The sequence below is a fragment of the Dama dama genome, chromosome 6 (genome assembly GCF_033118175.1).
Source record: "Dama dama isolate Ldn47 chromosome 6, ASM3311817v1, whole genome shotgun sequence".
In the NCBI taxonomy this organism is placed as follows: Eukaryota; Metazoa; Chordata; class Mammalia; order Artiodactyla; family Cervidae; genus Dama; species Dama dama.
In genome coordinates, this window is record NC_083686.1 from 5,540,641 (window position 1) to 5,557,469 (window position 16,829).

The 16,829-nt window shown below is 44.5% G+C and overlaps 1 protein-coding gene across 8 annotated transcripts in view; it reads left to right on the plus strand.

Annotated features, from left to right (window-relative positions):
- Nucleotides 1–16,829, plus strand: part of LDB2 (LIM domain binding 2) — a 441,029-nt gene that overhangs the window by 149,696 nt on the left and 274,504 nt on the right. For all 8 annotated transcript variants that reach the window (XM_061145453.1, XM_061145455.1, XM_061145454.1 and 5 more), the window contains exon 2: nt 9,715–9,817. In XM_061145453.1, the coding sequence (XP_061001436.1) occupies nt 9,715–9,817 (103 nt within the window). The remainder of the gene's footprint in view (nt 1–9,714; nt 9,818–16,829) is intronic.

Consider the following 16,829-nt stretch of genomic DNA (forward strand, 5'->3'; position numbering starts at 1 on the left):
GGACTTACTGTACTGGGAAACAGGCTTCTGGCGGAAAGAAGGATCAGGAAGCCAGCCCTGCTGTCCAGGCTGGAGGTGCTGGAGATCCAGATGAGGAGCAGGGGTGGACGAGGAGAGTGGTGAATGGGCCCTGTTCTAGGTTGGAAATCGATGCATGGGAACTGCTGATGGATTGGAGGTGTGGGCTTAGGGAAAGAGAGGGATCAAGAATATGTCGTATTTTGTTTTGTTTGTCATTAACTTCTTAAATAAACTTCAATCAGAGTATCCTGGATGAAAGAGAGAAAAAAAAAAGAACATGTCCTAAAAGTATGGGCTAAAAGTAGATTGCTATTGAGAACAGCAATCTGGAGTGACAGTACTGAGTTGGAAAACAGTGGGGAGAATAGGTTTGGGGTGTGGAGAAAATAGGGGCGGGTCTGGCTTTGGTTGTGTTCGGTCTTTGGTTAGCAGATGGGGAAGTTGGTGAGGCGGGGGAGCCAGGGGAGACCCAGGGAGAAGCTGGGAGCTGTGATTAGACACAGCCTCAAAGGGCTCGAAGACCCCAATAAACAGATGGGTAAACTGAGAACAGCATGGAGGCCTTCGAGCATGGTCCAGAGAAACCCAATATCCTCCTTCTGAGTTTTGAGATTACGCTGGATTTCTTATGTTTGTCTTTGTAAACAAAAATCCTTTTCCCTGTTCCCAAAGAAGGAGAGGGGAAAACTCACCAATTTTCTTTCCTCGCTTCAGTCCCGGCACAAGCTTCCAGTTTTCAGTGGGGACTCTAAGAGTGATCCCTGTTGTTTGATTCTGATGCAATTGGGCAGGTCACAAAAACAAGCTTTTGCATCTCGCAGGCTTTTCCAGAAATGTTCTCTTGCTATCTGCTGTGTTTAGGTTGGGACAGAAAATCTGTGCCTGATTTCATGGTGTGGTTTTCTCAAGATACACGAGTCGCTGCCTCATGAGATCGCCCTGCCACTCAGGACCTGTCACACCTAGAGGGTATGATGTAATGTGAGCTCGCCGTCCAAACTGTCCCCAGCGAGACCCAGGCTTCCAGAGTAATTCTTCATGACGTCATTGGCAAAGTGGGCTTGCTCAGGGTCTCTAGTGTATTATTTTTGATATGTCAGAGTGCACGTTTCCAGGTTAGAGTCTAATAGAGGAAATTTAATTATGATGAAAATACTAGTCCTTCACACCAGTATAATAGAGATGAAAACAAGGCAATGAAACTTTGCAGATAGAAACACACATTTAAGAGTCACAGTGTTCAGGCATTAAATCCCAGGGTTGCCTCTTAGTCTGTGGCCTTGGGTATATATCTTTTAAAATATTTGATTATTTATTTTTGTTTACTGACTGCACCAGGTCTTAGTTGAGGCAGACAGGATCTGTAGTTGCAGCAGGCAAACTTTAGTTGGGCCATGTGGAGTCTAGTTCCCTGACCAGGGATCGAACCCAGGCCCCCAGCTTTGGGCGTTGGGAGTTCAGAGTCTTAGACACTGGATCATCAGAGAAGTCCAGTGGGTATATATCTTAACCTCCTGGGCCTTCAGTTTCCCCATTTAAATTGAGATAGTAAAAGTACCAACTTGATAGGGATACTGTGAGGACTAGAATGTAATTCCTTGGGAAACTCTTAAGCCAGCATTGTCCCTCTTTGAAGATTTAACACACCTCACTTATTAATAACAGATACGTGAACAGATGTGTCCAACCATCATGAAGATATGATTTTGCTTCTTTAGGGTTTTGAGAATATGTGGCTTTAAATTAAACAAGTCTTTGTTTGTTCAAAGAAATAATTTAAATAATCAAGTAATCGAATACTTATCTATTGCTTGCCTGCCAGATGTTAGCAAATGCACAGATACCGGTAGCGATCCTGCCCTCATAAAGCTGATAGGAATTTCGATGCATGAGACAGGGCGCTCAGGGCTGGTGCACTGGGATGACCCTGAGGGATGGGATGGGAAGAGTGGTGGGAGGGGGGTTCAGGATGGGGACACATGTATACCCATGACTGATTCATGTCAATGTATGGCAAAAACCACCACAATATTGTAAAGTAATTAGTCTGCAATTAAAATAAATTAAGTAATTTAAAAAAGACTATTAAAAACAATTAATGAAAAATGAAGTGAAAGTGTTAATCCTTCAGACATGTCTGACTCTTTCTGACCCCATGGACTGTAACCTGCCAAGGTCATCTGTCCAAGGAATTTTCCAGGCAAGAATACTGGAGTAGGTAGCCATTCCCTTCTCCAAGGGATCTTCCTGACCCAGGGACTGAACCCCGGTCTCTGGATTGCAGGCGATTCTTTACCATTTGAACCACCAGGATTTCATAATAATTGCAAGAAGTTCAAAGCTTATTTTTGGTACCTCAACTGTATACATTTTACTCATTATTTTTAGACTATTGTAAATAGCCTTTCTCCTTGGACTCTTTACGATTATTTAATGCTTTTGTAGGTCAAGGATGGAGATTGAAATACATGGATTTTCCAGGTGTTTGGGGCGGGGGGAGGCACTGAGGTAGCTATGGCTGTAGAATCATTTCTGCCAGATGCCAAGTTCTGTCTCTCTGCCTGTTTTAATACATGTCTTTCCCAAGGCAGCAGCCCAGGGGAGTGAAATGCAGGAGGTACTTTCTAAAAAGGAAGCCTTGAATTGTGAGTGAAACCCTGACATGCGATTTACTCTCTTGGTAACATGCCGCCGTTTTAGAATTTCTCTGTTAAAATGATAACTAACGTTTACTGGTAAATAAAATACAATTTAATTGAGAATAAACAAATCCTAGTTGACCATGAGAGAAAAAACAAATCAAAACTACAACCCCAGGGACATGAGATTTTTAAAAAATCCATAACATTAAATAAAAAGGAGGGATTTAAAATTCTGTGTGTCCATTACATGCTTGTGCAATTACCAGCTGGTGAGAGCAAGTGATCTTACTACTTTTATCTCTGCTTCAATGTAGAATTCCATCGATGTGGTGGAAAACCTTGCTTTGGGCTGTCTGTTCAAAAGATGAAGCCTCAAACATTCAGTGCATTAATTGGATATTGAAACAACAAAGAAGGCAGTAGAAAGTTTGAAGAACAGTGTTCTGGACAAAGGAATATCTGAGTAGCAGAGTGGTTATGAGCCTCAACTCAAGAGCCAGAGTTTGAAATCTCTCTGTTACTTGTCAGCTTTGCGGTCTTAAGCAGATACTTGGCTTCTCTGTGCCTCGGTTTTTTCATCTGTAAAATGGAATGAATAGTAGGACTTATCCCCTAGGCTCACTGTGAGGTTTCAAGGAACTTATGTTTTTCAGTTGGCTCAGAATGGTGGCCAGCATACAATAACTGCTCTGGAACTGTTTATTATTATTTTAATTTTTTTTATTGGAGTACAGTTGCTCCACAGTGATGTGTTATGTTCTCTGTACAGTCAAGTGAATCAGCTGTATGTGTACATATGTCTCCTGTTCTGGATTTCCTTCCAATTTAGGTCACCACAGAGCACTGTAGAGGCTTCCCTGTGCTATAGAGAAGGGTCTCATTAGTCATCTGTTTTATACGTGGTATCAGTAGTGTATAAAGGTCAATCCCAATCTCCCAATTCATCCCTCCACTAGTTTCCCTCCCTGGTGTCCACACGTTTGTTCTCTATGGCTGTGTCTTTATTCCTGTCCTGCAAATAGGTTCGTCTGTACCATTTTTCTAGATTCCACATACATGTGTTAATATACACTGTTGGTTTGTTTTTTTCTTCCTTTCTGACTTACTTCACTCTGTATGACCATCTTATTAAATGTAGCTAATTTGACATACACATGGTTTGGTACAAGACTCCTAGGTTTGGAGAAATTGATGGAAGCAAGACCTTATTGATAGAGAAAATGAAAGATGTGCACCCCTCTTCAGTCTGAGAGGGCCCTCCTCTAGAAAGGGGAAGGCAGGAGATTTTGGATTATCAAGGTCTTCTGTCTCAAAATATGCCTGTGACGGGCAGAGACACTTAGAGAAAGCAAGTCTGGCCAAGTGTGTGTCCGCTTCGGTCGTGGAGTCGCATTTGTTCCTCTTCAGTGTTTTCTGAGAGAAGCTAGCTGACATGTGTCAGATGGGAGGGACCGCAGTGGTCAGAGAGAAAGGAATAGTGTGCTATCTGCGTGTGCCTGTGGACAAGACCGTAGGGTTGTGGGATGAGGTGTCATCGTTTTCTAGAATCTCAAGGTACAGAAGAAAGCCAGCGCCCTCCTCATCCTCCTGTTTCCAGACCCCTTCATAGCCTTTCCTCCACTTTGACCTGTTTAAGTTTATTTTCATAAAAAACAAAACAAAAAAAAAAAACCGCACAATTTTCAAGCAACAGCTTTATGTATAGTTCATTCTTCAGAGGGGGTGTATGTGCGCCACGTGACAAGTGGTTGCCATGGTAATTTCTCATTATTGTTGAATTGAAAAATAATTACTCTGGCAAAAATCCCACATAACCTGTCAGTACTGAAGTTAGAGTTGCCCGGGGGGCAACCCTGGCACCCGGATCCTGTTTTTGGTGGAGAGGGACATGGACGGGAGTGGACGCGAATCCAGGACGGGAGCAAAATGCGTTTGTGGATTTTTTTGAATCTAATTAAGACACTCTTTGCTATTTGACCCGAGTGCATCTCTCCTCCTGGTATATGATCTGGCTGCCGGGGCTACGTGGGCTCACCTGTGAGATGAGACAGAAGGACCGGGGGCTTTCGTCGCAGAAATGCATATGGGGGATTATTTAGAGTGGAGAAGCGCCACTGGTGTTTTTCCCTAATTAAAATGTACAGGGCCTGTCAGCACCAGGCTCCATGCCTGAGCTCAGGCTGAGTTAATTTCATCTTTCTTTACCTGGAGGCTGCGCTCTGCTATTGTGACTTTCCAGCTTAGGGAAAAGAATCCACTCTTTACTTATTAATATTCACTAGCTAGTAAACAAGCTCTGCTCAGAGACTAAGCAACAGCAAGGGTTGGAAGGACCTCTCTGTTTGGAAAAGGGAGGCGTGACCTCCATGAGAAGTCTGGCAGCAGGGCGGATGGAGTTAGGTGCCCCCCTAACTTTTGGGCCCACCTGTTGGGACCTTTGGTCCTCACTCATTCTGTCTCATGAGTCATTTTGGAGGACCCTAGCGACTGTGCTTCCTTTATGTGTTGTGGCAAGAAACCCTGCTTTTGGCTAACGAAGCCCTGTGATACACTCTGCCTTGAAGAGAATGCTAAGCAAAGTTTTATGAGTGGCGGTCTTTGATCACTGCACCTTCTTTGGACGTTTGGATGCTCATCCTTCTCCTAGCAGAGCCGGACTCTGTTTTGTCATTATGTTGATACTGTTGTTAGATCCCACTGAAATACATCACTTAGAAATGCTCTTTGCTTCAGCTCTACCGGTGCAAGTTCAGACCACAAGTCTTCAATCTGGAAGCGCGGGGACCTGCTAATGGAAAAGCACACAGTCTATGCCTAGGTGTGGCCACTTCACCCCGGAGACGTTCTGACACTCTAGCACAGCGGGACACGCAGATACTGCCTCCAGCATTGCTGTGATGGCAAAACATTAGAAACTGTCTAGAAGTCATTAGTAGCAAAATGCTTAAATAAAATATATTCTGTTCATGCAGTGTGCTACCATGTAGCTTATATAGGGAAAGAAGAGACTCTAATATATAAAATAGAGAGGTCTCCAAAACACAGTGTTGAAAAAAAGCAAGTTTAAAAAAGGAAACATAATGTATGACATCATTTAAATGAAATATTAAAAACAGAAAACAGGACTGCATGTTAATGGAGTTATGTATGTGTATATATACAGACATATACACATACATATATATGCGTATATATACACAAAAGATGGGCTTCTCATGTGGCTCAGCTGGTAAAGAATATGCCTGCAGTGCAGGGGTTCGATCCCTCGGTTGGGAAGATCCCCTGGAGAAGGGAAAGGCTACCCACTCCAGTATTCTGACCTGGAGAATTCCATGAACTATAAAGTCCATGGTTGCAAAGAGTCGGACATCACTGAGCGACTTTCACTTTCACACAAAAGATGAACTATGAAGGGCTATATGATTTTCATGAGACGGTTGTTTATGGGAGCCTGGGGGAAGGGAGAGAAGAACAGAGCTGGCTATGGAGACCCGGGACATCAATTTTTACTTATAATTTTTCATTCCTTTTAAAAAGGAAAAAAGATATTATTTTAATAATGATTAATTATTAAAGTATTATTTAAATTATTAAACCACCTGGATAATGGGCCCATGGGTCTTTGTCATGTTATCCTCTATTCTCTGTTTTTACAAATTGATAAAATAAAACTTCTCTTATTTGAGTTACAATCAATGAAGTGTATTCACCTAACGAACATACCACTGAAAACAGCAAATACCCACAGGTGGTTCAGTGGAACAGCAGTGTAAGTGAGCAGTCCTTCCTGCGTCTGTGTGACCTTGTCACATGCGTGGCTGGAGCATCCACTGACAGCCAGGGAGGCAGCAGTAACATGACAGAGACGGGTCCTCTTGGATGACGTCCTGGTTCCCTAGCCACGGAGCTTAGATTTAAGATTCCTCCAGTCTTCGAGGAAGGATCTTACTCACGAGGCGGGTATGGCCTCTCCATTTCTTCTACGCCTTAACTGTAGATGGGAGATCTGTTGAGGATGGAAAGACACTTAATACCAGGTCCTTTCCTTAAGCATCTGCTACGGCAGTCACAAGGTTAGATAAACTTATCGGGTTGCCCAAAAAGTACGTTCTGGTTTTTCTGTACCATCCGAAGGAAAAACTCGAATGGACTTTTTGGCCAAGCCAGTATATTTCAAGGCAGTGATTCAATTATAATTTGATCCATACTCTAACTGTGTAGAGGTGTCCAGCTTTTCTAGCACAGGAGACAGGGAAAAAGGAATCCAAGGACTGAGACTTGGTCTTTGCTGGACATGCCCGTCCAAAAGAACAATATATGCAAAGATGAGGGGGTGGGAAATGGTTAATAAGGGACCCTTGGTTTGAAAAGCTAAATTGCTGGGTCCTTTGACTCCACACAGGCCAACTCCTCACTATGCTGTTCCCCCGAAGGATGATAATGGCTTTTCTCTGGTTTGCCTGATGGCTTGGCAATAAAAAATCTGCCTGCAATGTAGGAGATGCAGGAGATGTGGGTTCAGTCCCTGGATCGGGAAGATCTCCTGGAGAAGGGGATGGCTACCCACTCCAGTGTTCTTGCCTGGATAATCCCATGGACAGAGAAGCCTGTCGGGCTACGACTGAGTCACAAAGAGTCGGACAGATCTAAGGAAATGAACACACCTGGATAGGATGTGTTTTACAATATATCCACCAAATATTGTATCTATTGTATCTGGCAGTACCTGGTATGCATGGCCACCCCACACACCCCAGAACAAAACCTCAGGCTCTTGGTTTATTTTTAAGAGTATTTGTCATAACCTTTACCGCTAAATCTTGAGAGGTTGATCTTGACCTGCCGGTGAGTCTCAAGGCCCTTCCTGGTTAATCTCCATGTTGGTTTGAATTGAGGGGTTGCTTTCATGGAGGGACAGCAGAGCCTGGTGGGCTGCCGTCTATGGGGTCGCACAGAGTCAGACACGACTGAAGCGACTTAGCAGCAGGAGCAGCAACTTCATGGAGAATTGGCAGCATCCTGCCTGCCCTCACCTCTTAGGGGAAACCAGGCTTCCCGAGCTCCTCTATGGAATCCTCTTGGAAAGTTTCTGCATGCAGCCTTTTACTGGTCAGTTGACTGGACTTGACCATACAGCCTGCTCCCAAGGGAACTTCCTGGATCATTCATTTCACCGCTGATGGAGGCACCACATTTGCAATCAGAAGGCGGAAGTGCTAGCCTGTGCATAGAGAGGCAGAATCGCGACCAGTCACTCTCTGTTACCTTTCCTTGGTCTCTCTCACATGTGGTCAAGCAGAGCCCTGTTGCCTTTCTCTGCAAGGCTCACGCCATCTAGATGACTGACATCTAGAAATCGAATATGGAAGCACTGATTTTTTACCATTGCCCACAGCTCATGAGGTTGTTAGCTCAGCTCTGTGGCTGAGAACTGAGATTCCACCTGTCACATTGCTAGGTCTTCTGCTAGAAATTTCACATTTGGTTCAGCATGGGTCTTTATAGTTGTATTTCAGCTGCCGCCTGGACTCCTGGCCTAGCTACTATGAAGATTTCTTTCATAAAACTGCTTCACTGATCCCAGGAACTATACTAGCCCAGTGAATGGCAGAAGGGGTTGTTTAAAGAGGAGGTTTATTTTCAGAAAAAAACACATGAAGGTGGAGGAAGGGGACAAAATCTGGACAAACTGGAGGAGATCAGCTGAAGCAAAATTTCCTGCAGCCAATGCCAGCCTCTTCTACTCTTGCTTGTTGTTTTCTATCTAAGGTGAAAGTCACTTTTTGAGCAGAACTGTTTGGTAAAAAACATGGGCTGGTCAGTTTATCAATTATACAAATCCACTGCTGTAGTGAGCAAGGCTCTGCGTGTATGTGGGCAAGGGAGTGTGGGGATCTTCTGTACTTTCCTCTTAATTTTGCTGTGAACCTAAAACTACTCCAAAAAGATTAAATCCATTAAAAAAAAAATAGGCTAGAATTAGCAGGCTTTCATCAGCTAGAAAGTGATGAAGCTAAAGTTCCCATGTCGTTATGTTGTGTGTGTGGGCTAAGGGAACCACAACATGGGAATTTTAGCTTCACCACTTTCTAGCTGATGATCTTGACTGAGAAGTTTAAGTTTTTTGAAATTCAAATTCTCTACTTACAGATATCTTAGGGTCAAAGAAGACAATAATAAATAATAATAGCTGCCATTTATTGAGCAACAATTATGCGCCGGACAGTTACTCCCTAGGCTCCGAAGTCTACTACAGTAATTGTTCCCAGTTTGCAAATGAGTAAATGGAGGCAAGGAAGTTGGCATCTTGACTTAGGTCATCAGTGAATAAGAGGCAAAATTTATGTGTTGAAGCCAATGTAACATAGAGGTCAACGGTATATATCCTCTGCTGAACTGTTCTGTTTTTAATAACTGATTTAATAACGAGCTAGTGATTGCCTGTCATCTTAAACCAATCCTCGAGAACAGTCCCCATGTATGTAATGTTTGCTTGTGCACAAACTCATCTTTCTACATAAATCCAGGTAGCAATACCTGTATCCTTTCATAGGGATATTTACATCGAGGAATGCCACAAGCCACACACAATCTTTTCTTTTTTTTAATAAATTATCTTTAAAAAATGTAGTCTCCTTAACCTGATTGAATATTGTGGTTTCTGTTTGTAAAATCGGGCTCTTAAAAGAGCAAAGTGAAAGAAAGAGAAAAAAGGCTGAGTACACTTTACATTACCTGCAAACCCTTTTCTTAAAAACTGTCACAGTATTCCAAATTATGTTTATTACATCTCCCCAAATATGTTCCCCAGAATTAATTTTCATTCACTTTGCATTAGCTCATTTATTGAATTGGAATTTGGTCCCCATTTGAGGCAATTAACTTGAAGAGTGACCACACGCCCACCCACGCTCCCTCCAGAACACCCACACACACATATGCCGAGTCCCAAGCCATCAGTGACTGGGTTTCTCTGCCTTTTTCCCTTTCTCAGCTCCTCTCAGATATTTTCCGCTCTCACCTGCTAAATAAATCATCTGTCTTTTTGCAGGACAGCGACAACCTCTGGTGGGACGCGTTTGCCACCGAGTTTTTTGAAGATGATGCCACATTAACCCTTTCATTTTGTTTGGAAGATGGACCAAAGCGATACAGTAAGAAAGCAGTTTATTTTCTCTAATATTTCCTCTTTTTTTTTTTTTTTTCTTTGCACCTGAAAGGAAACCACAGGGGTCTTCAGAGAATAGAAGTGCTGACAGGCTGATAGTATTCCCTGCCCTCCTGCCTCTGATCAAGGCGTTGCCACCGGGCGACGAGATGTTTCCATTGCAGCTTAGGATGTCTAGGCATTTGCCTGTTTCTAGAGTGAGGCAGATCTGAACCAAGTTCCCCAGTGATAGGTGGGAACTGAATTGTGGACGGTTGTCACCCCTCACTTCCCTGCAAACCTTCTATACCCTTGACAACTCCTACTTCAGACGCACCGTGTTGCTTCTGAAGTTTCCTTAAAAAAAAAAAAAAAGTCTTACAGTCGGTATCAGCCACATCCTTCTAATCCCCTCTTATCAATTATCTCAAGTATTTATTTGACAAGTGCTATGTTTTCTTGCGGGCGGGGGAAGCCACAGCTGCTTGGAACACACACTTTGGGATTCCTGTTGACAGAATTTATAGTTCCTTGTCTTTCCAGCGAGTGATAACTCTGTAAAGAACCACAAATTACAGCCCATGGCACCTTGGGTAACAGCTGATCTGTCTTGATTAGGTTCAGCCAACTTGTCAGAGATGAGATTTGCTAGTTATGCTGGAAGACCGAGAGGCACAGATACATCAGCACGAAAGCAATTAATGTCCGGTTAGATCAGCGAGAGATGCGTTTTCAGACATCAGTGTTGCTCAGTAGGAAGGGATCTGTCTGTCAGAGGGTAAAACATCCCAAATGTCACAAACACAGAGCTGATAATGGGAGCAAGTCACAGTATGCACAAACGGGTCAGTTCAGAGCTTTGGGTAATTGATAGGTAATAGCAGTCTTGATAAACACCATGAAAAGATCCGACGGTTTCTAAATGTATTGCAAAGCAATTCGTGTACAATAAGTATATTTTTTTTCTTAATGTTACAGGACTTTAGATAACTTAGTACTTGGATCTGTTGCAAGATGAGTTGATTCATTATGCCAATATATGCATGGTGATTTTGCAAAAGTGGCAAACGTGGGGAGCAGGACAGCTTCCTCGACGGAAGCCCAGAGCCAGGAGCGTCTCTTTAGATTTGTATATTGCAAGCTTTTAGAGGTGGGGGACGTGTTCAATACATATTTTGTATGAGAGGGGCAGCTACTGTGCCAGACAAGGGGCTGTTCCGGAATGTCTTTACGTTCGACATAAGGACGCCTGTTGCAAGCACCAGCAAACCCACTTCACCGGGGACTTAATGAGTTCACTGGCTTTTCTGTGCGTGGGTGCTCCCAACCTCCTCACACCCCAGAGAGTGGGAGAGTCGAAGCTACTATCTCAGAATTCCCTGGGAGATGAATGAACTCAGCAATCCAGCAGTTACTCTCTCCCCAAAAGCCTGCCTGATCAATGATGAATAATTGCGAACCAAGCAGTCATCCATCCTCCGAGCCTTATTTTTTTTCTGAGGCATAAGCTCAGATAACTTCAAGTTATCATTGTTTCATGTTCCTGTGCTTATTTGTGTGTGTGTGAATCCATCAGGGTCTGCTCAGGGAACTAGAATTACTAATAAAACAGACTCTCAGTCTTCCATCTGTCCACCCCTGACCCCAACATCATTTGGGGGGGGGGTGAGGCATGATCAGGGCTCGTTGAAGATCTTATATGCACGTACAGGAGTGCCTGCCTGACAACGAGCCATTGTTGCCCAGGCTTCTTTGTTTCTCTGAGCCAAAATATTTCCCGAGTGGCAGAGAGAAACAAAGATGATTGACAGTCTGGAGCCGAGTCTCATCAGCTGCTTTGCTGACAGGCGGGTGATGTGCGCACGCTGCTGATGTGCGGGATAGTGACAGCTGATTGACAGCCGAGGACCGGGAGATAGGGAAGATGAAGGATGCTTGGAACGTCTGACACACACTGTTTATGCAGCGCTCCGAGCATCTCGCGGCCACCTTAACCCGTTGGCGGTCCAGGCACGCTGTGCCGGCTGGGCAGGGAAAACGCACGCTGGCCCCGTGCTGGGGGCTGCAGCCTTTTCTTGACACCTTGCAGGGAGCTGAGAGCTGTGTATTTCTGAGGGAGAAAGTAGGACTCGGCTATTACATTTGTATATGTAAGACATTTCTGCAAATTATTTTCATTCTAAGTACCAAGAAATATTCCAGGTGAGGTTTGCTTAACCCTTACTAGAAAAAAAAAACTTTTCCTTCTCCCTCCCTATCTCTCTGTTTTCAGAGGGTCTCTCAGCTCTAATAGATCGTATGTCGAAGCTACCGTAAATCCTGTAATATGCGTTTACTTGTTTATTTGTTGCCTGTCATCCTGTATTAGAATGGTATTTCTCTGTGCACCGGGGCTTTTATTTATTGCTGAATTCTCAAGTTAATACAGAAACTGGCACAAGACTCATTGAATGACTGACATTTTGGGGGAAAATTTTATACCACCAAACAGAATGCTGAGGTCTTACCAAGAGGGAAGACCTTACTAGACCTTACCGAGGTCTTGCACTTCTTTAAATGGGGAGAACTCAATCCAAAGTGCTCTGCTGGGCTTTCAAATAAGCTTTAGGGTGTGGTTGGATCTATTTTAAGTTGTACGGTTGGGAGGGGGATGAGATGGGTGGCATCACCGACTGGATGGATATGAGTTTGAGCAAGCTCCGGGAGTTGGTGATGGACAGCCTGGCATGTCGCAGTCCATGGGGCCTCAAAGTCGGACACAACTGAACAACTGAACTGAACTGCACTGGGAGGGAGAAACCTAATCATATAATAATTCAGAAAATAATTGTGTTTGGGAAGATACATTACTCTTCCATTTATTATTCATTTTTTGGCTGTGTGGCATCCAGGATCTTAGTTCTCTGACCAGGGATCGAACCCCTGTCTCCTGCATTGAAACTGAGGAGTCCTAACCACTGGCCTGCCAGCTGAGTCCCATTGCTCTGCCTTTTAGAAAGCCCCTGTTGCTCGCTCCATCCACCTGGGTCCCTACTCTCCTGATGGGAGTGGGCTCCCTCCCCACGTCGGGTATGATCAGGACTGCTGGTGGAGACTGCTGCCGTCTTCCTAGAAGACTGGGGTGTAGCTGATGAGGAGAGGACCCTGGAAAACGTCTGCCATCGGGCCGGGCAGTGCCTAAGGTTATGTGCCTGCCGCTGCCTTGTGAGCCATCCTGAAGGTGTTTTCCCAGCAGCTGGAGAAACCCGCAGTCCAGGGAGGTGGTTTCTCTTTGGGTGGGGTAGACTCTCAAATGGGGAAGAGGGCCAGGTAGAAGAGATTCCCTCTTGGTCGGCAAGTCCATGGTTAAAGACCAGGAGAGCTGAAGTGTCTTTTCTGGAAGTGGACCCTTCCTTGGCCCCCAGAGCCCCAGCTGGTGAGTCGCGAGACCTCAGGCTGACCACCTCCAAAGTCAGAGTCAGGACACCCCACCCCACCCCATCCTACCCTTTCATTTCCCACCACAAAGGGGGAAGATATGGATTTGTCAATTCATACATTTCTGAAAACACCAGTTGCAAATAATAACGTGTCTTATTTGACAGAGAAGACAAATGAGAAGAGGAAGGGGATGGCAGAGCCCTTTGCACGCTGGTTTTGCAGTTTTAAGGTGGTGCGTGATTTTCTCCTCCATCTTGTCCGGGAGTGGCCATTCTTAGGTTGCCTGCTCACCGTTAGTATCAAGAGAGGGTTGCTATTCCTTTGCACCTTTTCTGGGCATGGAGCAGAACTGTGGGCACAGTCTGCCCAGCTCCTGGTGACCAGCACAGACACTTTTGGTAAAGACACTGGTTAACCCCCTAAAGAGACCTAGGTTAACATCCAGGGTCACAATGGCTGTATTCTTCATCTATAGGAAATACGTGATTCCCAGTTCATTCAGGAAAGGGTTCTCTGCTGGGAGAGATGCATGAAGAAAGTTCTCCTGTGTTCCATGGAGACAGTGGAGAGGCTGGGAGCCAGTTGGATATATTCAACAATAGAAGCACACAAGGGTTCAGTGTGAACATTCTTGGGTCTTAATTTATACTTTGATAATTAAACAGACCTCTATTTCCTTATCTGTAGAATGGACTCAATACTGCCATCACTGGCTTGTGGTGAAAATGAAAGGAGATAAGATGATCAAAGACCCTTGCAGCATTTGAACAATGTGGCAGTCAGCACTATAATTATTTTTTTTAATATTTATTTAGGGCTTTTTTGTGGCTCAGATGGTAGAAAAATCTGCCTGCAATGCAGGAGACCCGGGTTACATCCCTGCCTTGGGAAGATCACCTAGAGAAGGAATTGCTTACCCACGCCAGTATTCTTGCCTGGAGCATTCCATGGAGAGAGGAGGCTGGTGGGCTACAGTCCTTGGGGTCTCAAAGAGTCAGACATGACTGAGCCACTAACATTTTCACTTTTCTTTTATTTATTTCTTTGGGTGCATCAGGTCTTAATTGCGGCTTGCAGAATCTTTGATTGTGGCATGTGGGCTTCTCTAGATGTGGCGCATGAGCTCCGGAGAGTGATGGCTCAGTAGTTGTAGCCTGTGGGCTTCATTGCCCCATGACATGTGGGGTCTTAGTTCCCAGACCAGGGATCAAACCCATGTCCCCTGCATTGGAAGGCGGATTCTTAATCACTGGACTGCCAGGGAAGTCCCCACTATTATTACTGATAACAGTGCGCAGTTTGGCTGTCACTGCAGTTTCTGTGCATTGGAGAGGCTTGCCGTGGTCAAGTCCTTATCAGGTACCCAGGGCTTGCTGGGCAGCCGGGAGCCCACAGCCAGCTTTGCTGGGCAATTCCTGCTAAAATGCAGCATTGAAGTGACCACCCCCTCTCAGGCTTTCCACTGCAGAAAACCCACAGTCATCGCTGGTAAGTGAAGTGGGAGAGGAGGTGGGAGAGGAAGTGAAGAGCGACTGAGTGTGTGTGGGCTCTGGGCTTTGGGGGCTGAAGACTCCAAACTCTACACTGTGTCCAAGTTGGCCTTGCTTTGGAAATTTGGTGGGGAGGGCAGATGCAAATACTAAAATGCCATCTTATTTGGGGACACTTCTCATTGCCCCCCATTTTTTTTTAAAATTTTATCCTCCGCATTATTTTTAGGGAGAGGTGCGTGGTTCAGGCAGGAGTTCTGGGTCTGATACCTGGATTCAGACCCACCTTTGTCTTTTACTATAAAGCTGTTTTATCCCAGCTTCAACTCATTTGGACAGAGTTCATGAATGTATGCTCTGTCACGTCTGACTCTTTGGGACCCCATGGACTGTAGCCTGCCAGGCTCTCCTGTCCGTGGAATTTTCCAGGCAAGAATACTGAAGTTGGTTGTCATTTCCTTCTCCAGGGGAATCTTCCCAATCCAGGGATCAAACCCACGTCCCCAGCGTCTCCTGCATTGGCAGGCGGATTCTTTACCACTGAGCCACCCTGTTTTTTACTACCTGTGTGATTTGGTCCAAGTCAGTTTTGAAGCATCAGCAGCCTCCTTTGCAAAAGCAAGGGTTTGATGAGATGACGCATGTAAATTTCTTAGCAGAGTTTTCAGCACACAGAAAATGCTCCATAAACAGCTGTTGTTTTTCAGTTGAATTCCAATGAGCGTACCTCGGCGTCTAGATTGAGATCGAGGGCAACAACACAGTCATCGCTCATCCTTTATATATTGTTTGTAATTTGAGGGTGACAGGTTCCAGTAATTTGCCATCTTATAACTCATATTATAGTGAGTGCCACTTTCCTTCCAGAGCAAAGGTCTCTGGCAGGACCACACACCTTTATAGTCACATGAGCCGAAGACTACTTTTGTTTCCTCTGTGGCTTCTGGGGGTTCGTTTATTTCACTGTCCAAAAGCAGAAAGTTGTTTGGGGACATGCCGTCAGTCTCCGTGCTGTTTTCCTTAGTCATCAACTCCCACTAGATGTTTGAAGACCTGCACATCAGCCCCTCTGTGGAGCAGTTTCTACACATCTTACTTCCCTTTTCCTTTTTTTTTTTTCTTATTTCCCTTTTATTCTGAAAATTCTGCTGGCAGTGCAACATTGACGCAGTTCTTCAGTTTTGTCTTGTAATACATGCTTTTATGTGAGGTGTATTTGGATGTGCGCCCCTAAGGTAGAGAAATTCTATAAGGCCCAAGTAGCTCGCCTATCTCTGGTTGCTTTCTTTTATTTTCCCCTGGTTTATATTGGCTCACCTTGTCCAGCTGTGTTTTTATTGTGCTTGCTATATCGGAATTCTGAAAACATTTCCCCCCACTTTTTTTTCTTTCTGCAATATCACCTTACATGATTAAAAATATGTTTCTGGGAAAATCATTCCTTGAATTAACATTTTGACACCACACTTAATAACTATTAGGATATGAACATGGGTGTGTTTTTTTTTTAAGTAGTACACCTATATATTTTCTTTTTTTTTAATTCTTCAACTAAAGAATATTTTACTTAAAAATTTTTTTTACAATGTTATGTTGGCTTCTGCCATACAACAGTGTGAATCAGCCATAATGATACACACATGGCCTCCCTCCCTCTCTTCCCTCCCCTCTCCCCATCCCAGCCCTCCAGGTCATCAGAGAGTGCAAGATCGGGCTCCCTGCACTTCACAGCACCTTCTCACCTGCTGTCCACCTTACACCCAAGAGTGGACATGTGCCGATGCGACTTTCTCCGTTCGCCGCCCCCCCCCCCCCCCACTGTGTCCACAAGGCCATTCTCTACATCTGTGTCTGCATTCCTTCCCTGCAGATAGGTTCATCAGTACCAGTTTTCTAGATTCTATATATTCCATCTCTTCCTCAGCCACCCCCTTCTCTTCCTGCCCTCAATCTTTCCCAGCATCAGGGTCTTTTCCAATGAGTTGACTCTTTGCATCAGGTGGCCAAAGTATTGCAGCTTCAGCTTCAGCATCCGTCCTTCCAATGAATATTCAGGGTTGATTTCCTTTAGAACTGACTAATTTGATCTCCTGGCTGTCCAAGGAACTC